Raw genomic sequence first — 21,470 nt, forward strand, 5'->3', positions numbered from 1 at the left:
TGCTTCCTGCACTTTCTCATCCTCAGGACCACGGTCTTGTACCCTTTTCTCCCCTGTTCATTACTTCTCCAACAGTTCCTGCTTTCTCTAGTTTTTGGTCTGTATTTCTGAGGAGTGCTGTATCAGCTGCATGGTGGACGGGCAAATGAACTCCTGTAGAAGGACCCCTATTGATCAAAGCTCTTGTCAAGCTTAACAGGAAATATCTGGTGGAAATCTGGGACCAATATCAAAGTGATATTGCCAAACAGTTCCATCCATTATAAACTAGGTTATTTGTAGCAGTAGGTTATTTTAAACAAGTTGCACAAGGGCTAAATATTTTGGAGTTTTGAACTGATTTCTTCCTTTTTTGCAAATCACTAACTCAAAATCTATGGTCTGTAGAACTTTAAAAACTAGGCATTAAAACAAACCCATGACAACAATGACCATTAAATAATTTTCAAGCATACATCAAGTTGTTAGCTTCTACTTTCCCCCAATCTCATTTATACATTAGATTAAAATCTAGATTTAAGAGGTAGAAAATTGCTATGTATAGTGGTTACATATATGATCCCAGATTTTGGTAAGCAGAAGCAGGAGAATCAGGAATTCAAGCCTAGCCTGGGCTACATAAGATACTGTCTCAAGAAACAAGCAAACAAAACAAAACAAACAAACAAACAAACAAACAAGTAAGCAAACAAGAAAACCGAATTTAATCTATTGGCTGACAGCTTACAGGTCTGCTTGTGACATTTCTAAGTGCATGCTGACTACTCTGGAAACTAAAACCTAACTTACACCCAAATTAAAAAAGAAAGGTAAGTAGCAATACAGCTTAGTGTGATCGCAGACTCGAGGAGTGCTGTGGTACTCAGACGGAAGAGCGAGCATCTCTGAGAACTAGGGCCAAGTCTAAAGGCCGAAGGAGAAGGAGATCCTCAGACAGCAAAACCTAATAGAGGAGTTATTCATGTGTCTAAAATTCCATTGTATATATTTATGCACTTTCTCAGATTCTTTTACAAATAAAGGATACAGCTAAAAGAAAAAGAGAAGGAAAAAAAAACCCAAATATAATCAGTATTGCTATATGTGAATTTAAAGCACATATAGTTTTCAACTTTTTAAAATTTACAAAGTGTGTGAATACGTGTGTGTGTGTGTGTGTGTGTGTGTGTGTGTGTGTGTGTAATATGTGTGCAGGTCACGGGGAGACTTAGGAGAGTTCATTCCTTCCTTCCTTCCGCCATATGCATCCGAAGGGATTGAACTCAGGCCACTAGGCTTGATTGCAGGTACCTTTATAAGTATGCTGAGCCATCTCCCTGGCTCGCAGAGTTGTTTTTACTCCATTAGACATGTTGTCTATAAACTAACAACACTATATTATATGCATTTCTTATGTCTGTACTCAGGCCAAGTCTTAGATGGACAATATGGCTTTCAGAAATCTTTCTAATGTCACACGCCTCAGAACATCTTCAGAGAATCGAAACACTATTGTAGTAGATGAAAAGCTCTGTGCTTTCAAGAGAAGCCCTTGAAGGCTACATGTAACTATAGCTTCTAATTAAATTGAGTCACACATTTAAATAAAAAATACATACTTACTATTATTTGTAATATTGGCTAAAAAAAAATCACAGATTTGTATAATAGAAGAAGTGGGGCCAATTAATAGAGTCCTCCCAAGGAGAGCGGAGACCTAGAGGCAAATTCTAATCTAATTTTTTGGTGTCTACTGATTTTTCTCTCGTTTCTTCAATAGTGTTCTCTAAAACATTAACTGTATGTTTAGAAATGGAAGTCTCAGTACTCATTTAACTTCAGAAAGAGTTTTTGGATATGTGTCAGGGCCTTTCATCTTTTCTGCCTCTAGGGGGAAGTGTGTTTTCAACAATTCTGTCCTGCAGAACGGATTTTCTTGTGCATTAAGGCTTCACTGTGGTAGTATTTAGTGTGACCTCGGGATTGACTGGACAAGATGGAAGGACCTTGGAAAATCTGAAAGGACCCTCACTTCACGAGTTTCAGGCCAGGGTTCTGAGGCAGGGGGATTGTGGAGAAAAATGCCCCAGACATTTTTAAAGTACATTTCAAAGAATCATTCTTTGAAATGACACCGTAACTTCGCCATACTGTGGGGCTGTAGCCAAAAAAACACCTGGACACAAAACTCACTGACAGAACTAGAAACAAAATAGTTCTTGGATACTGATGAAAACATTTCTAAATCCTTTAAAACCTCTATGAGTTTCTGTAATATCACATTTAACATTAATAAGTTTAGGCTTTCAGCTAGCTAATTTTATTCCTTTATTTTCTTTGACAATCGAAGTTGATAACTGAATTCTGAATGTGAAAAACATGGCCCTTCCCCAATTTCAGTGATTAGGTTTTTGTTTTTTTTGTTTTTTTTGTTTTTTGTTTGGAGTTGAAAGGAACAGTATGTAAAACCTGAGTGCAAGACTGTTTCTACTTATCCCTTTTCTTTCCTGTTTTGCTAACATTTATGATAAAAAATGTTACAAAAGTTATCTTTATCAAGTGGTGTTCAGTTTTACTGTTCTGGAAAGCCTAAAAATATTGCTATGATATTATAAGATGGTGCGTGCCTGAGTGCCAGTGTTTGTGTGTGTGTGTGTTTGAGTGTGACTGTGTGTGTTACATTGCATTGAATTTATCTTAGGCAAGTAACTCTCATCTCCAGCTTTCTTTTTTACCTTTTATTGGTGATGAGACCTTGTAAAATTAAATCACCCAGGCTGGCCTTGTGTTATTCTGCAGCCCAGGCTGCCTTTGATATCCCCTGGAGTAGTTTGTGTCACCAGACCCAGTTAAAACTGTGATACACAGAATATGATTGACAGTGACAATCTGCTTGGTTACCAACCCTGTTTTACATAGTATTGTAGGTGACCTTTTCCAACAGTAAATATCCTCAGGAGACAAAGAGCTGTTTAAATGCAACTTGTAGGGGCTGGTGAGATGGCTCAGTGGGTAAGGGCACTAACTGTTCTTCCAAAGGCTCTGAGTTCAAATCCCATGGTGGCTCACAACCATCCATAATGACATCTGACACCCTCTTCTGGTGTGTCTGAAGTCAGCTACAGTGAACTTATAATAAATAACTTAATAAATAAATCTTTAAAAAATAAATGTAACTTGTACATTCTTTGGGCCACAGTTCATTTTTTTTCTGGACTAAGATGGCAGAACTATGTGATAGTTGCACATGGTAGTTTTAGCTGGTTGCCCAAAGAACTCTGATGGAATATAAACAGATCCTCCTAACACCCATAATAAGTAAACAAAAACCTCCCAAGACCACAATAGACTTGTATTACTGTTAATAATCTTGCACTTGTTGGCACTGGAAGACCTTTCTTTTAAAATCTCAGCTTCTGTTTAGTTGGAATCTGCAAGGATGTGTTGAACATGCACGCGGACAGCAACCCTGTGTTCCCCTCCCCTCTGTTTCTGGACTGATCCACCGTTTCCTGTTGTCTGTGCTCTTTAACAACAGGCTGGAAGCTGAGTGCTTCTACCCAAAGGCCACAGGGAGGCCAGGGTGCTAGCCATAACGTAAGTGCACTGCCCTGCTGTTGACCCAAGAGCGAGGCTGGGCAGCACCAGAGATGCGAGAGGCACTCCATACCCGGTGCCCCTGAAATCCCAGACTCTTCCAGTGAGCCCACACGGTACACTGCAGAATCATACCGCTGTTGGCTGGTGTTCCCCGACACAGGGCATACCGGGTAGTAATAGGAAACCGTCTCCGTCCTTCACGTCTCCTGGCAACCAGTTGAAATCCACTAAGACCCTCGGAATCCAGGATTTAGCTGTTTCTTTATTTTTTTCTGAAATAACTATGATTCTATAAACAAATGTTTGCTCTACCAAGTGTTCAGGAAGGATTTAATTGCTGCGAAGTGCTAAATGTCAGTTTCCAACGTGCGTGGATAACTCTTCAGAATTCAAATTTATATATCCACCTCTCTTAGAACTGGTTAGCAGTTCTAATTAAATAAACAAAAGCTCACCTAGGATTTAGAAGCCTCTACTTACAGCGAAGGCTTAGGGATCACTGTCCAACTGAAATCTAACCGGCACCCAGTATGAAGTTACCCTCGATTGCGTTTTTTTTTTCACTGCTAGAGAGGGTGACGGAGAGAGGGCTGTTCCTGGATTTGTCATGTCCTCGAACACCTCGATTTATCACTTCATAGTCACAAATGAGAGCAAGGACATTTTAGGGGGCTCGTAACTATGAAGAAGAAGAAGAAGAAGAAGAAGAAGAAGAAGAAGAAGAAGAAGAAGAAGAAGAAGAAGGAGGAAGAAGAAGAAGAAGAAGAAAAAGAAGAAAGAAGAAGAAGAAGAAGAAGAAGAAGAAGAAGAAGAAGAAGAAGAAGAAGAAGAAGAAGAAGAAGAAGAAGAAGAAGAAGAAGAAGAAGAAGAAAGAAGAAAAGAAAAGAAAAGAAGCCGCTGGCGCCGCGCCGCCGCCTGGGGCAGCGGTTGAAGAATCGCGTTCAAGATCCTGCCGAAAGAGGGCGTAAGTTTAAGTTAAGAATTGTAGCACACACTGACGCCCAGCCAAATGAAAGAACATTTAGAAACATTTTAAATTAACTTTAATTTGCAGGACTTTGGTGTCAGAACTACCTTGTGTAATACAGCCTGTTCTCGCCGTAAATGTCTTTGCTACGTGACCACGAAGAGGGTGCAGGGCCCTCTGGACCTGCGCAGCTGCTCGGACCAGAGACGCGCCTCTGGTCTGAGACTTCTCCACAATCCTTTCCAATCCGTCTGCATCGCTGTGGTAGCTGTGACCAGTGGAAAGACTGGGTCTCCCGGGCAGGACCTTTCTGGGCATCCTAGACTATCGGGCATCCTGGAGCAGAAGCGCTGGGGTTGACAGACTGCTTTTTAGGTACTTAAGGATTCTCTGGGAGAAGATCTGGGGGGTCGGGGTGGGGGGGGGAGTCCCTTTTAGTTGCCTGGTTTAGTAAATAGTACCTTAGGGTGATGCTTTTCAAGCTTCGCGACACTTCCCGGAGCGGAATCATTTATCCAACATCGGAAGCAACAAGTTTCGCTTTTCTGGTCTTAGTGACCCCGCGGAGGGGCTGCGCACTGGGACACGGTGACGCTGCGCCCACTGTGATTCTAGCGTGTCCCAGGAGCCCAGAGGGAGGAGGGCACCCACGCCGGGTGGGGGAAGGAGCGGTGCGGACACCGCGCAGGCCAGATGGGCATACCAGCTCTGCAAAGGAATTTTCTTGCACCAGGACCTTGTTCCTTGATCCCCGACCTTGCTCCAGGGACTTAGAAAGGTCAGGTGCGGGACAGAACGTGGCCAGATCAAGAAAAGAGGTGAGAGTCTATGGAGTTTTGCAAGGAAGCCACCAATTTGGAGAAACATTTCCCCTTCGTTTTTGCAGCGTGTGTGTATGAGTGTGTGTTTTGTGTATGTGCGCGCACTCATTTCTTTCCTTTCAAACATATATACATTTTTTTTTTTTTTTTTAAATCCTGGGGTTGGAGAGAGCGGAGCCAGGGAGAGGCGGGGACCTTAGAGTAACGCTGTGCCGCGAGGTCTCCCGCGGGTGTAGACGTGGGCGGCTGCGGCTTTGGGCCAAAGCTGAGCACCGGCAACGAGTGGGGCTTAGGGACCCGGCAACCGCGAGTAGGCCAGGGGTGCGGGGAGGAGCCCTGATGTAAGAATGTTAATGAGAGGCTCCCCCAGCCCAGCCCCCACCCCTCCCCACCCCCACCCACCCCACCCGTTGCAGAGACAAGCCCGGCCTCGGCGCGCCATGTGTGGTAACGCGCTGCGCCGCTGCCACGCTATTTAAACACCGGCTATGGATCCAGAAAGCCGCGCGAATCAATGGGATCAAACGCGAAGGAGGTGCACCGTCAATTACAAGCACTTGGACAAGTTTAACTTTTTTTTTTTTTCTTTTACAAATAAGGCCTTCAAACGCAACCTTAGCAACGCCCAAATAAGAAGCCACCTCTAAGCCAAATAGCCTATGTGCAAAGGGAGGGAGAATATATATATATATTGATAATAAGTCTATATGTATATTACAGACGCACAGGTTTACATTCTGTGAACTTTTTTTTTTCTTTCTTTCTTTGCTTTAAAAAATTTTTATTTTTTATTTTTTAAACCTAGGGACATTGTAGAGGAATCTTCCTATCTTTTGGCGAGTTATTGAAGGGGGTATTCTGTTTTCTTGGAGCGCCCAAGGGGGCGCAGGGACAGAGGAAAGAAAAGAGCGGGGAGGAAAAGGGCAGGGTGGGTGGGGGGCAGAGGGCGAGCCGGCGGCCAGGGCGAGCGCTTGCTGGCAACACGATGCGGTCCTTGCTGTTCACTTTCTCGGCGTGCGTGCTGCTGGCCCGGGTGCTGCTGGCTGGCGGCGCGAGCAGTGGCGCCGGGGACACCCGGCCAGGCAGCAGGCGCCGGGCGAGAGAGGCGCTGGCGGCTCAAAAGATCGAGGTGCTTGTTTTATTGCCCCGGGACGATTCGTACTTGTTCTCGCTGGCCCGGGTGAGGCCGGCCATCGAGTACGCGCTGCGTAGCGTGGAGGGCAATGGCACCGGGAGGAAGCTGCTGCCGCCGGGCACTCGCTTCCAGGTGGCCTACGAAGACTCGGACTGCGGCAACCGCGCGCTCTTCAGTCTGGTGGACCGCGTGGCGGCGGCACGCGGCGCCAAGCCGGATCTCATCCTGGGGCCCGTGTGCGAGTACGCGGCGGCGCCGGTGGCCCGGCTGGCGTCTCACTGGGACCTGCCTATGCTGTCCGCAGGAGCGCTGGCCGCCGGTTTCCAGCACAAGGACACGGAATACTCTCACCTCACGCGCGTGGCGCCTGCCTACGCCAAGATGGGAGAGATGATGCTCGCTCTGTTCCGCCACCACCACTGGAGCCGTGCAGCCCTGGTCTACAGCGACGACAAACTCGAGAGGAACTGCTATTTCACCCTCGAGGGGGTCCACGAAGTTTTCCAGGAGGAGGGGTTGCACACGTCTGCCTACAATTTCGATGAGACCAAAGACTTGGACCTGGACGACATAGTGCGCTACATCCAAGGCAGCGAGCGAGGTGAGCGGGAGCGGGACCAGGGGGGTCCTTGGCTCTGACCCAGCGGTTCTCAGTGGCTCTCCCCCAAACCCCACCAAGTCAATCTTCTGCAGACCCCACCCTTCCCCGTAACCCGAGGACCCGTGGAGGTCGCGCGGGGGTTTGTTCAAGTGTGAGCTGCCTGATCCAGGGGCGGGTGGAGGATAGCCCATCGCGGTGGAAGGGGTGTGCCTACACAGTCCCGGGGAGGTGGATCTGGCCAGTTGAGGGGACGTCTGAGCCGCTTGCTAGCGCAATCCCAGGTATGACAGGTGTGGCTAAACACCAAGGGTTTCCCCCCTCTTCGACAGCTCCGGAGTCCCGTGAGTTCCAGGAATTCCCTACTCTGTCCCTTGCAGTCGCGCGCCCCCTGGTAGGGCCACAGCGTCTGGGGACGCCCCAGCAGTCGCGCAGCTTCTTGACTAGCTGGGGGCGGGGGGCGCGTCCCCTGGCTCCCCTGGCTGCTCTTCCCACTGACCCTAGGTCTCTTTTTAAAGCCTTCCTTTTAAATTCCTTCCATGCCCTTTCTAGTGTCTTATAAACAAGCTTCGATACAAGCACCAGGAATGCGTCGCCGTGTCTGAATTCAGGCGACTCTCACTTCCCCCGGGAGCGTTGGGCTTCGCAGCCTCTGATAGCGCGCGCAGAGCTGGGCTTGGGCGGAGCGCGCGCCGGAGGATCGTGCGCCGAGCTTCCTTCCCACGGGTCCCCTGCCCGGCCCTTTCTCCGCAAGTCGCTGAGGGTTTGGAACAGTAGCCAAACTAGAGAGAGAACTTGGTACTGGGGATTGGGATCATGGCTACGGGGAGCGTGGGAATTCTCCGCTGCTGCCCAGGTTTCTGTCGTGTAAATAGAGGAAGGAGCCGAATCCCAGCATAGGGCAATGAGTCCGGACGTCCCGGTTGGGGTTCACACATTGGAGAAATCCCGCCTTTGTTTCCCCTTGGTGCGCAGGCGCCCAGAATGTCCGCGGTATAACCCTCCCCCTACTACCCCCACACCGCAAAGCTTCCGATGTTCGGAGGTGCTATCCTGGTGAGACCTAAGAGGAGCCGAGCTAAGCCAGGCACCTAGTTTGCCCAGTATTGGTCGCACGAATGCTGGGGACCTGGGCCTGGCTGTGGCGGGACAGGGGAACATTAAGCTTGCAGGCTCAGAACAGGCGAGGTGGGCAGAAAAAGCTTCAAGAGTGGGGCCACAACTGCCCCTCCCCTCTCTCTACTCTAACTTCAAGGTGTTGTAGACAGTGCGGACAGGACAAGTTTCGACCTAAGAACTCCAGGCTGTCTGCGCAGAATCACTGTTAGGTGCGCGGGCAGTGCGTTGGTTATGTAAAAGGAAAGTTCTGTTCTATGGTGGCAGATTTGCCCCTGTTGGGCGAGAAACCCACATCTACTTTTCCCCCCACTCCCAGTCCTCCGGCTACTGCAGCCTCTCGAGGTCCTGGGTACTGTTACTCCTTCAGTTCTGGGCTTCCAGAGCCTTAACTAAAAGCTGGAGACTTCCCAGGGCAGGCCGGGAATGGGGGCGTGTCCTCACGCCTGGCTAGATCCGAGCTTTGCAAATTCTGTCATTGCCTTGCTGAACCCAGAAAGGCGGTGACCTTGGTACAGTGGCCTAGGATGAGAGGCCTGGCAGATCTGTCTGTTCCACTGTTGGGCCCTTGAGCCGCACAGTGCTCTTAGAACCGTGATGGGGGAGGGCCACACTGTGAGAGTGGGGTGGGGGGGGGGGGGGTTGGGGTGGGGTTGGGGCAGGTGTGTTTCGGTTTAAAAGGACTACAGCCTGTGTTCTTTATTTTTAAATAGTCAGGTTTATTTTAGATCTCCTAGCGCTTATTTCTCGTTCAATTTAGCAGTGCAAGCTTGTTAGTCTGGTGTGTGTATTTTATAGGTGAAATTATTATGATCTTATGATCCTTTCTCTAAAATCCGTGTCAGCAGCAATAAGGCGGATTTTCTGAAATATAAATAAAAAAATCCAGGCTGCCCTTCTTTCAATTTCTTACTCTTTGTAGAGAAAGTTGGGAGATCTCAGGGCGCTTCCTGTAGACCTGAATCTCCACCTCGCTGTGGCCGCTCAAGGCATTAAGTAGTGGAGGTTTAGTATATGGTTCCAGGGGAGTTTGTGGCACAACCACTTGCTAGCTGTCAGGATCCGGGGCCGTTAAAACTGTACCCCATCTTCTTCAGGTAAAGTGGGCTTCCTGCACAGCCACATCTTGGGGATGCTGAAAGGGTTTAATGAGCTAAGTAACCAGAATTCTTTGAAACAGCGCCAGACCCACACAGTAAATGTGTGGCTTCATTGTAGCGGGTGTTGTGCTATATTCGATAATAATCACCTTCACCCAGAAGGGGAAGCCATGTCCTGGGAAGAACTTTAGGCAGAGAAGACCATACCTCTGGATTCAGCCTCTCTGCCTTTCAAGGCACTGAACTTGGAACAAGGAGCTAGATGAGAATCAGGCCTCTTCCAACTGCTATTCCGATGTGGAGATTTTACATTTGATTCCTCCAATAGGAATGTATCTGACAGCACTTCTGTCACAGAGCATCTTCTACCTTTATGAGCCAGGGCATGCTTTAGAGAGTCCCTCCCACCCCCCAAAAATGTTTTGGAAAGAACATTTCGACTTTAAAATCAAATTATGGATATCTGAATATCTTCACTGGTGAAGCGTGACCTGCGGCCTTCCCAATAATGTGATTACGTTTTCTTTTGGCTACATAATGCCCTTTAGAAAGAAAAACTGAACAAACACTTCCCCAAGCCCTCCCCCAAATTATTCTTATCTCCTAGGGGGCTTGTCATCTAAGTCAATTGAAAAACTTAAAAAGTCTAATATAATCAAAAGACACACCTGAGTATGTGTGATTTAATAACATTGATCTCACAGCATGCATTTATATTAGCAGCTAAGATGATAACACAGAGTCAAATTTCAACTACCCAGCATGAGGGCAATAGAGAGTTTCCCAAGAGTCAGCCAGCATCAGGCAGCCTTGAGAACTAGGGAGCAGTAGATGAGATTTCACAAGGGATGGCTTGGCTGTGCGGCCTGGTGATTATAAGATGCTGACCAATTTTTATATACACGGGGCGGGCAGAGAACACTGGAAAGTGCTTTTTGAATATTTAAGTCTTTTTAAAATCAATTTCTGTGTTTAATTCCAGATAAACCTTTGAGTTGTAAGGGAAATATTATTTTTTCCTCAGAAATCCCACAGAAAACTAGAGAATATGACTCCTTAGGCAGGTAGCTAAGCTATGCTAACCTTTTACATTCAGGATTGGTCTATCTCATGTACTAAAGGGGTTCTACAGATACTTTAGGAAGTAGACACCTGTGGCAGACATACATACATACATGCATATATGCATATACACGTACATACATACATACATACATACATACATACATACATACATATATATGCTCTTAGATGGGCATGGTGGCACATGTTTGGAATCCCAGCATCCAGGAAGCTGAGATGAAAGACTTGTGAGTTCAAGACCAACCAGGGCTATAGAATGTGCCCTGTCCTAAAGTATAAACAAACAAGCAACACACAAATACTTTGTATTTAGTACTGGATTTATTTATATAATTGGCTACTGATCTTGATATATCACAGGAAATGATACATATATACTATAAAAAGTCAAAAATACATTTTTTAATTAGAGAAAGGTCATGTTGTTGTGTTTATGTGTTTTCTAAAATGCAAAAGTAGAAGTAGCCTACACAAATTGTTTTGTATAAAAACTAGTTGTATTCTTTTAGTTATTGCTATGTTATGTATTTGGGCCTGGAAAGTGACCAAAGAGATAGAAATACTTAATGAATACAAGAACAACTTGCTTTTAAGACTCTGGTTTCAATGACCAAATACTTGGTAAGCAGAATTTTAAAGCAAAGAACCCTCACCAACCTCCCTAGCATACAGTACTGGGAAAGAGAAGTGCTACCGGCCACAGTGTAGAAATTACAAGGCTCTTTGGAATAGATAGAGCTTTTGAATAGCAGAAATAAGGGTATGGTCTGTATTTTTGTAAATGGTATTTGTTACTTTGTAGTATAGTAACAGAGCATCCGCTTTTGAAAGAGATTACGTTTTTATTTTTATCCAAGTTAGGTATACGTCTATGTAAGGTTAACTCCCCCCCAAATCCCCATGTGCTGTCTAGAAAAATGCTTCTTGTCTCCCACCGCTTGCTTTGGACTTCCCAGACAGAGCATGGCTTCTGACTCTCGTGGATGCTCCACAGCAATTTTCCTTTTAGAACTCCAAATTGAGAAGCTACTTTTGACTGTTTTCTTGAGTTTGAGGTTTTATCTCTTGGAATGCTTGTGGAGAATAGTTGAGTTCTTGTCTACTATCTGCTAACTACACATGCACGTGTGTGTGTCCTGTTCATTCTCCCAGGATGGTCACATCAACAGTTTTGCTTAGCTCAGTCTTGATATTCATGCTACCTTCTAAATACTGCTCACAGTGAATCCATTTGAGGATATATATTCATATACACACACACACACACACACACACACACATATATATATATATGCGCGCGCACACACACACACACACACACACACACACACACACACATATATATATATATATATATATATATATATATATGCACACACACATATCCTTTTTTGTTTGTTTAGTCTGCTGTGGAGTGACTGCTTGACTGCTAAAATCACATGTAAGTTCTCTCTCTCTTTTTTTTCTTGGTTTTTTGAGACAGGGTTTCTCTGTATAGCCCTGGCTGTCCTGGAACTCACTTTGTAGACCAGGCTGGACTCGGACTCAGAAATCCGCCTGCCTCCTGAGTGCCGGGATTAAAGGCGTGCGCCACCATGCCCGGCTATATGTGAGTTCTCTATTCCAGGCTCCAGAGCTGTTTAAGCTTAGTCATTTTCTTGGCCTTCTATTCTATCACCGTCCTGAGCTCTTTCTTCAGTGTTTCCCAAGACTTCCATCAGCTGACGTTTCAAACCCGCTCCCTGTGTGCTCTCCCTTCTTTGTTGGTGGACCACGTCCTCCAGGGGCGAGCGAGACGTTTTGAAACGTTTCAGGACTGAAAACTTCTTCATCTTACCCTTATACATAATTGTACAGTCCTGCACAGAACTCCACGCTATGAGTAGTTTTTCCTCCTCGAAGTTTGATGGCATCACTCCATGGGCTTCTAGATTCTGAAGTTGCTGTTTGAATTGATTTATTCTGGACTTAGAGTCTATTATCACCACCCCACGCCAACGCCGACAAAAACTTTTTAGAATCTTCCTTTTGCTCCCAGTAGTCCAACACTTCATCACAGTGCACATCGCTGTCAGTGTTTCGCCTTGTGCCTGGGTGTGACCCTTTTCTCAGAAACTCACGCTATTTATGTATGTATGTATTTATATATTTATTTATTTACACCCCAAACGCTGCCCCCGTACCCTGGTTCCCCTTGCAGAATTGTTTCCCCTTCACTTCTGAGAGGATGGCCCCCAATACTAGGGTGTCATGTCTCTTCAGGGTTAGGATCATCCTCTCCCACTGAGATCTGCTACATATGTGTCTGGGGCCTCGGACCCGCCCATGTGTGCTCTTTGGTTGGTGGCTCACTCTCTGAGAGCTCCCAGGGATTCAGGTTAGTTGATATTGTTGTTCTTCCTATGGGAAGGTCATCCCCTTCAGTTCATTCCTTCTCCTAACTCTTCCATAGGGGTCCTGGACCTGAGTCCAGTGGTTGGCTGTGAGTATCTGTATCTGTCTCAGTCAGCTGCTGGTACAGCCATGCCACGCCCCTGTCTGCAAGCACAACATAGCATCAGTAATAGTCAGGGATTGGTGCCCATTCATGGGATAGATCCCTAGTTGGGCCAGTCAACTGCTCAGCCATTCCTTCAGTCTCTGCTCCATTTTTGCCCCTGCATTTCTTTTAATTTTGGGTCGAACATTTTGTAGGTGAGTTGGTGTTCTCATCCCTCCACTGGGGGTCCTGTTTGGCTACTAGAGGGGGTCTCTTCAGGTTCCATATCCCTACTGTTGTGCATTTCAGCTAAGGTCATCCACATTAAGTCGTGAGAGCCTGCCCCTTCCCAGGTTTCTGGAACTTTCTAGACATTCCCCCTTCCCCCTCCATCCCCAGCAGCTGCAGATTTCCACTCATTCTCTTGGCCCTTTGGTCCTCTCTCCTGTCTCTCCCCATACCTGATCCTGTCCCCCTTTTCCCCCCCCCTACCCTCTTCCACCCAGGTCTCTCCCTCTGTCTGCAATCCGTGACTATTTTGTTCTCCCTTCTAAGTGGTATTCAAGCATCCTCACTCGAGCCTTTCTTTTTGTTTAACTTCTTTGGGTCTGTGGGGTGTATCAGAAACCCATGTCTTTTAACTCTAAGAAAGTTTCTTGAATTATTTCTTTGATGATTTTATTTCCTTAATATTTAGTGTATATTTTAAACTTGATGTCAGACCATCTGGCTGATTCTTTACATTTTTTGCCCCCCCCTTTTTGTCCTCTTTAAGAAAAATGCCCTTTGCCTGCTCTCCAAAGTTACTACTGCATTCATTTTCTTTCTAGATTTATTTTTATTATTTTATGTGTATGAGTTTTTTGCCTGAATGTATGTCAGTGTATCACATATATGCCTGGTTCTCTGGTGCTGGAGGAGGTGATGAGCTTCCACGTGGGTGCTGGGGATCGAACCTGGGTCCTTTGCAATAACAAGAAGTGCTCTTAAACATTGAGCCAATCCCCCAGCTCCTATGTCACATTTTTAATTTGTGTGATCACACTTTCAGTATGCAGCACAAGGCTCACCATGCTCTGAAGAAAGAACCTAGCATACTTCCCCTGCTCTTCTAGATGCATCAATGAGATAATTTGTTACGTTCCCTCTTGCTGGGACAAATGGGAGCTCCTTGAGAGAAGAGGGATGCTAACCCATTGGAAGCTTTCTCAATGGAAGTCCAAGGGCAGGGAAAGGAGATTTACCATAACATGTGTGTCTAGGCACCACTTGGAATGTGATTAGCTCTCTTAATTAACACTTAGAGCCATCCCTGTGTGCCCAACCCCTATGACTAGAAGAACATGCTGCAGTAATGAGAAGGCATTTATGGGGGACAGTGTGGCACCCAGATGGGGAAAGATGACATCTAATGTCACAAGTTAAAGTGGGACAGGTTAAAAATGTTACCAAGAAGCACGTAACATCCGTATTATCCTTTTTTTCTGAAGTGTAATGTTTTGATCTCAAATAAAGAGTTATGATTAAGACCAGGCATGGTGGCACATGCAAGGCAAAGGCAGGTGGATTTCTGTGATGTGATTTGCAGCCTGTTCTATAGAGTAAGTTTTAGGACAGAACAGGGTTACACAGAGAGAAGCTGTCTAAAAACAGTTGTTGTTTATATATTGAAATACATATTAATACAACAGAAGCAGTGTGCATTGACTCCCACTTGTACAGGAGGATTGGCTGACCCCGTTTCTCGGTTAGTCTTGCCTACTGCTGGGAGGTCTGGGGAGCGATTGCGTTTTCCTCATGTGACACACTTCTGCACATTTCCGTGCACTTCCTAAGTTGTACCTGCTCCTCTTACGTCCCTTGTGCTTGTTAACGATGTAATTCGGTTACTGTATAAAATGGTGAAATATGAATAGGAACAGAAAATTATCTCAGAAAAAATATTTCAAGACTTCCAATAAATTACATAAAGGAAAGTTTGCTAAAAGTACCCACAGTTCAACTAGGCATGAATGACTCAACCGTGAAAGGTTAAGGTACACCGTAAAAAACCAGGGCTATTTATTCTGACGGCTCTGTTGGTGGTAATCAGTGATATGACGTGGTGTTGCTTCTACTTGAATTAAAACTAGATGATGATGGTGATGATGATAATGTGTGTTATGGATTTGGATTACTTGAGAGAAACAATGTCCTGCACCTGACCTTGGGAAAGAGGTTTTATTTATTTATTTATTTATTTATTTATTTATTTATTTATTATTTATTTATGTTTTGACCAAACTATATACTTGACACAAAATGGAAAATATTGAGAAGTGTGAAAGTCTAAGTAGGTAGACAAATGGCACTGTCTAATATCCTTTCTCAGTCACAAATGGGTAGTAACACTTCAAGAAAATTTCGTCAGAAGCCATGGTAGATAGAAGTAGGGAAGAGCTAAAGAGGCAAAACAGGAATGTGTAAAAAGAGGGAGGAGGAGGAGGAGGAGAAGGAGGAGGAGGAGGAGAAGGAGGAGGAGGAGGAGGAGGAGCAGGAGCAGGAGGAGGAGGAGGAGGAGGAGGATCAGATTCTGTCCAGGACTTAGGGATGCCAGTTCTCTGGCCTCAGGGTACAGTCTGTTCTATCCTAGGGCAGGTATAGCTCTCAAAAGGATACTTAGGATTAACGCTTGGTGCCTTTGGATACTTGAGTCACCCCACCTGCTTCTCTGATTCATGTTCTCTCCTCTGTAGCATCTTTCTGCTTATAATTTGGTTCCCCAGTTAGTGTGCCTAGATAGAGGCCGTATTGAATGACCTGTATTCATGACCATTCTGGCCCCCATGGGAGTTAAGCAATCTGCAGTTCTGATAATCTATTTATGAATATCGTGTAGGCTGTTTGCCCACTGTGCCAGCAGAATCAGTTTCTACATGTAGCTATTGAGAGACATTGAACTCTGATCAGTTGATACAAGTTGATAAGAGTTCCTTAGTAGACAGCCAATCGGGGCCTCACGGATCCCTCTGGAGAGGCCCATTCTTGAAATCCATGCTCTTTGAACTTGTCCGGCTTGAGCAATTTATGTATTAGCTGTTTTATGAGATACCCTGCTTGTGATTTTCCATTAAAGGAGTTTGATCTAAAATGAGGGCCCAAATTGATAATTAGGAGTTTCTTTGAGATCTTCTTTATTGAGACATTTTGGGACTTTTTTTTTTTAAATCCCAGATGTATAATTATAATTCCAAAAGAAACAACACCTACCCTCACACATACAGGTTACAGGTGCTTTGTATTGTCTCAAAACTGTGTTTTCTAGTGCTTTTATCGTGTGCATGAAGCCCTTCTGTAGTTAAAAATGTCAGTCAGATCCTGGCTCTCTGAGCTAATGTGTGCAGTGAATGACAGACATATCAGTAGGAGCCCAGACTTTCATGCAGCATACCAAGGCTGTTCAGGCACAGACTGCAATTTGTTTTATGTCTTTCGGCACCTATACTTTTACAAAGAGCACACACATCTCAGAGGGCTGGCATGAAGCATGGTAAGGCAATTTATAGCACCCAGGCCTCTGTGGGCCTCCTCTCATTCTGTGTAAGAGGAAAGTACAGTTCTCCTGATCATGGGGTCTGTGAGCCAAGAACCATCAGCTTGACTAGACAGTGGCCAAGTCCCCCCTACGTCACTGTAGCCCGTGTCTTTCGTAGGTCATGGGAAACAATCTCTTAAAAATGCTTAAGGTCTCTTACATTTGACAGTGTGACTACAAACTGATAGAATACTGACGGTGTTTGTGTGTGTGTGTGTGTGTGTGTGTGTGTGTATGTGCATACATGTGTGTGAACACTACTGGTATGTGTCTGTGTAAACATACAAATGAAGATAATGTAAATATTAACTTATGAAAGCTTCAAGGATAATTTTCAGGATCATGCTTCAATACTTCTAAACAAATTTGTTTTGGAGGCAAAGTCTCATTTAACACAGACTGGCCTAGTATTTCAAGGATGACCCACACAGCACTGAGATTGCAGGTGTCTACCACTGCACCCAGTTTTATGTGATGCTGGGGATCAACCCCATGGCTCTGAGCACTCTGGGCAAGGACTCTATGGGCTAACTCATATCCCAAGACTTCTCAAAAACACTGAAGAACAAGGCCGTTTTCATACATAACTACAGCAATAGTCATAAAACAAGAGCTTTAATGCAAACATATCCTGCCACCTGGTTACCTTCAGTCAAATTTCATCAGCTGTCTCTTGATGCTTTTATAGAAGATCTTTGGCTTGTATTTTAAGATCCAGAATCCATCTGAGTAGCATGCATTGCTTTTAGTTTTCTCTTATTGTAAGTCTCTTGCTGTTTAGTATGTTTTATGAGCCTGCCTTGGTTCCTCATTAAGTTGAGTATTTTAAGGAGTACAGATAGGTCATTCATCCTAGGGTCTTCTAGGTTTGGGTTTGTAGCTGCTTCATCCTGACCAGACGCACTCTGCCTATTTGTATAATTTCTGGTCCTCTCTGTGTTCTATCCAGAGGCTGTTGTATCTGTGTTGTTGGCTCCTATCACATGGTTTTGGCGCTATTTGCTATTTTTTTTTGAGTTAAAATTATGTATTTCCCTTTGTCCCTTTTTAGATATGGCTTCATCTTAGGATTTAGCTGCTCATAGCCAATTGTAGTTTGAAAATTTTAAATGAAAATTTCTACAATACCAACAATTTGTAAGTTTCAAGTTACTTTTGTTGTAGTATGTCATTATAATTGTTCTATTTTATTATTAGTTACCATTATTAATCTGTCACAGTGTCTGACTTAGAAGTTAAGTTTTATCATAGGTATGTATGTTTAGGAAAAAAACCATAGTATGTTTTTCTACCTAACTTTTGGGAATCCCACGGGATGTGTGAATGTCCTTCCTGTGGATAAGTGGTGACCATGTATTAGGTAGTTTGTGAGGAGCTATTCAAGACTATGTAGATGACCTGTTCTGCACCTGCTGTCCCCTGGCTGTTTGGCCTGCATTCCTCCTGCTGTGTGTGGGTGACTAACGCTTTGTTTCTCTCCCCAGTGGTGATCATGTGTGCCAGTGGTGACACCATTCGGAGAATCATGTTGGCAGTGCACAGACACGGCATGACCAGTGGAGACTACGCTTTCTTCAACATTGAACTCTTCAACAGTTCTTCCTACGGTAACTGTTTCCGGCTTCTCCGACCCTGTCAACGTGTCAGAAAGAGGAGTGAGAGAGCTTTAGTGAGGTCCATAGATTTCATAGCTTTCAGTTACCTCTGGAGCCATATTTGATTCTGGAAATTTGTGATTCTGGGCACTCCCATACATGGTGCCTCATGGGTTCTCAAGCTTTTCATCTTTTCTGAGGATCCATTGGGAGTAAGGAAGTTCTGTGTGCATCAATGTAGCCCATTCCTAACTCCACAGGAATGTATGCGCAGACACCAGATGTCATGGCCGTGGTGGACTGTTGGAATAATTTAGGTGCAATTTGGGGTAGGATTTTAGGTAGCAGGAACAGATTAGAACATAATGTTGTAGGATAGGTTATGCCAAGGTGTTGCCAAAGTTAGCACGCATTGTTTCATAAAACTTTTAGTATATGATTGTATGTGACTATGTATAATATGCACTCATATTACACACGTGGTTTTAGAGGCAGCAGCACAAAAGAAAATGACCATCATTGCAAGTTGAGATAAAAGCATGTGGAAGTCTTCGTTCCTAACTCCCCTTCCCTGTAGTTTACTACATCTTAATCCTCTCTTAAGTAGAATTTCATGAGCCGCAGAGATATAGGCAAAGACATCTGTGATTCCTTATAATGGACTTAGGAAACTCCCAGGGTCTGTGTAATAAAGGATTCTTTTCTTTTTTTTTCAATTTTTAATTAGATATTTTCTTCATTTACATTCCAAGTGCTATCCTGAAAGTCTCCTACGCCCCCCGCCCCGCCCTGCTCCCATACCCACCCACTCCCACTTGTTGGCCCTGGCATTCCCCTGTACTGGGGCATATAAAGTTTGCAAGACCAAGGGGCCTCTCTTCCCAATGATGGCCGACTAGGCCATCTTCTGCTACATATGCAGCTAGAGACATGAGCTCTGGGGTACTGGTTAGTTCATATTGTTGTTCCACCTATAGGGTTGCAGACCCCTTCAGCTCCTTGGGTAAGGATTGGTTTTTAAAAATTAAAATAAGTATTTATTTGTACCTATTTGGGTGTTTTGCCTGCATGTTTGTCTGTGCATCACATGTGTGCATTGTCCAAGGAGGCCAGAAGAGGGCGTTGCATAGCCTGGGAACTAGTGTTACAAACCGTTGTGAGCTTCCATGTGGATGCTGGGACTTGAATCTGAGTTCTCTGGGAGAGCAGCCAGAACTCTTAACTGCTGAGCTGCTCTTTAGCACCTATGTAATGGAAGAATGCTAAGGGGCTCAGCTTGATCACAAATCCAAAGCCTGTTCCTTCCATGGTAGTTAGGACTCTCGTGAAAGTAGTCATTTCAGGACTATAGGACATTTTTCTCAAACACACACAATGTCTGCTCAAAGCTACACAGCCTTAGAGTGGTAAACATGCAGATTACAGATGGCGTGTTTATGGCGAGCTCCACTTCCGAGTGCTTGCTGATGATATATAGTTATTTAGATAGGATCCAAGCCTTTAAACATTCGCCATGGTTTCCTGCCCCGGTTTCCTGGTTTACTTAAGCAGTGATTGTTGTGTATATACAGATAATATAACACACTTCTCCCGGGGATAAAGAAAAGTTGATGAGACAAAAGTAACCACTGCTTCCTGTGGTGGACTGCAAGGCGGGCGTGGTGCTCGCAGGAGGAATACAGGATTTCACCCGACTCACTAGCGTTCTGGTCTGTCCCTCCTTCCCTCTGTTCTGTTAAGTGGAATGTTGTTCTCATTTATTGACTTAAGGCCAGAATATTGTTATACCAGCGGTTGTAGCACTGAGTTCTTTAACACAGGGATTGAAGCAGGTTAAAGGTTAAACTATCAATTCTGTCTTACAAGGAGAAATACGGAAATACAGAATTTTAAGTGATGTGTCAGAACACATGCTGCGAACAGACAAGCACGTTTGCATGCATTACGCATGTATTAATGGATGCAGGTGTTACTGCTAGGATTGCTTTCTTTTACAGATAAAACTTGTGTGGCTTTACCCTCTTATATATACACGAGCGTTACAGAAAATGTGGAAAATATTTTTAAAAATTCTGCAACTCCAACAAAAAGTTACATTGTGATTTCTTAGAAATATATATGGTCTATTATATGTAGGTATACTTCTCAAGAATAATTTTCAATAAAATGATAACATTATGGTACAAATGTATAGTATACCTTTAATTAATCTCTATTTCTTAACACTGCTTTCAGCCTTCTGTTATTAGGAACAGAATATGCTGAATAGTCTGATGTATGTAGACACTTACAGTCATATACTTTAGACATATATATTACGTAGTATAAATCTCTAGAGGCATAACACTGGCTTAATGGTTATATGCAAGCATTGCTAGGAATTGGCACCGTTTCCCATACATAGGTTTTACCAACTTATATTTTTATATACCAATGATGAAAATTTCTGTATCCTCTATCAGTTTTTCAAAATATAACTATTTATCTATTTATCAGAATTTATTTTATGTCCATAAGCAAAGTTTCTGTAGTTTTAATTTTTTAAAATCTGTTTTTCTGTGTGTGTATGTATGTGTGTGAGTGAGTGATGTGTGTGTGTGAGAAAGAGAGAGAGTGATATGTGTGTGTGAGTGGTGTGTGTGTGTGCATGAGAGAGTGATATGTGTGTGTGAGTGGTATGTGTGTGTGTGTACTTGTTGTAGTGTGTGTGTGTGTGAGAGAGAGTGATATGTGTTTGTGAGTGGTGTGTGTGTGTGTGTGTGTGTGTGTGTGTGTGAGAGAGAGAGAGAGAGAGAGAGAGAGTGAGTGTGATATGTATGTGTGAGTGGTATGTGTGTATGCCCACCTGTTGTGGTGTGTGTGTGTGTGTGTGTGTGAGAGAGAGAGAGAGAGTGATATGTGTTTGTGAGTGGTGTGTGTGTGTGTGTGTGTGTGAGAGAGAGAGAGAGAGAGAGAGAGAGAGAGAGAGAGAGAGAGAGAGAGTGAGTGTGATATGTATGTGTGAGTGGTATGTGTGTATGCCCACCTGTTGTGGTGTGTGTGTGTGTGTGTGTGAGAGAGAGAGAGAGTGATATGTGTGTGTGAGTGGTGTGTGTGTGTGTGTGTGTGTGAGAGAGAGAGAGAGAGTGATATGTGTGTGTGAGTGGTATGTGTGTGTGTGTACTTGTTGTAGTGTGTGTGTGTGTGTGAGAGAGAGTGATATGTGTTTGTGAGTGGTGTGTGTGTGTGTGTGTGTGTGTGTGTGTGTGTGAGAGAGAGAGAGAGAGAGAGAGAGAGAGAGAGAGAGAGAGAGTGTGATATGTATGTGTAAGTGGTATGTGTGTATGCCCACCTGTTGTGGTGTGTGTGTGTGTGTGAGAGAGAGAGAGAGAGTGATATGTGTGTGTGAGTGGTGTGTGTGTGTGTGTGTGAGAGAGAGAGAGA

General features: G+C 44.4%; 1 protein-coding gene across 6 annotated transcripts in view; it reads left to right on the plus strand.

Moving 5' to 3' along the window:
• Nucleotides 1-4,638: 4,638 nt before the first annotated feature.
• Nucleotides 4,639-21,470, plus strand: part of Npr3 (natriuretic peptide receptor 3) — a 69,081-nt gene continuing 52,249 nt past the window's right edge. For 2 of the 6 annotated variants that reach the window (XM_021183107.3, XM_021183108.3), the window contains exons 1-2: nt 6,309-7,103; nt 17,937-18,059. In XM_021183107.3, coding sequence (XP_021038766.1) covers nt 6,353-7,103; nt 17,937-18,059 — 874 coding nt within the window. In that variant the 5' untranslated portion in view covers nt 6,309-6,352. Of the gene's footprint in view, nt 4,922-5,060; nt 5,365-6,308; nt 7,104-17,936; nt 18,060-21,470 lie in introns of those variants that run through there. The other 4 variants (XM_029469833.2, XM_029469834.2, XM_029469835.2 and 1 more) reach the window with 4 other exon arrangements.

Source organism: Mus caroli, unplaced genomic scaffold, assembly GCF_978045245.1.
Source record: "Mus caroli unplaced genomic scaffold, Mus_caroli_1 scaffold_16, whole genome shotgun sequence".
NCBI classification, from domain to species: Eukaryota; Metazoa; Chordata; class Mammalia; order Rodentia; family Muridae; genus Mus; species Mus caroli.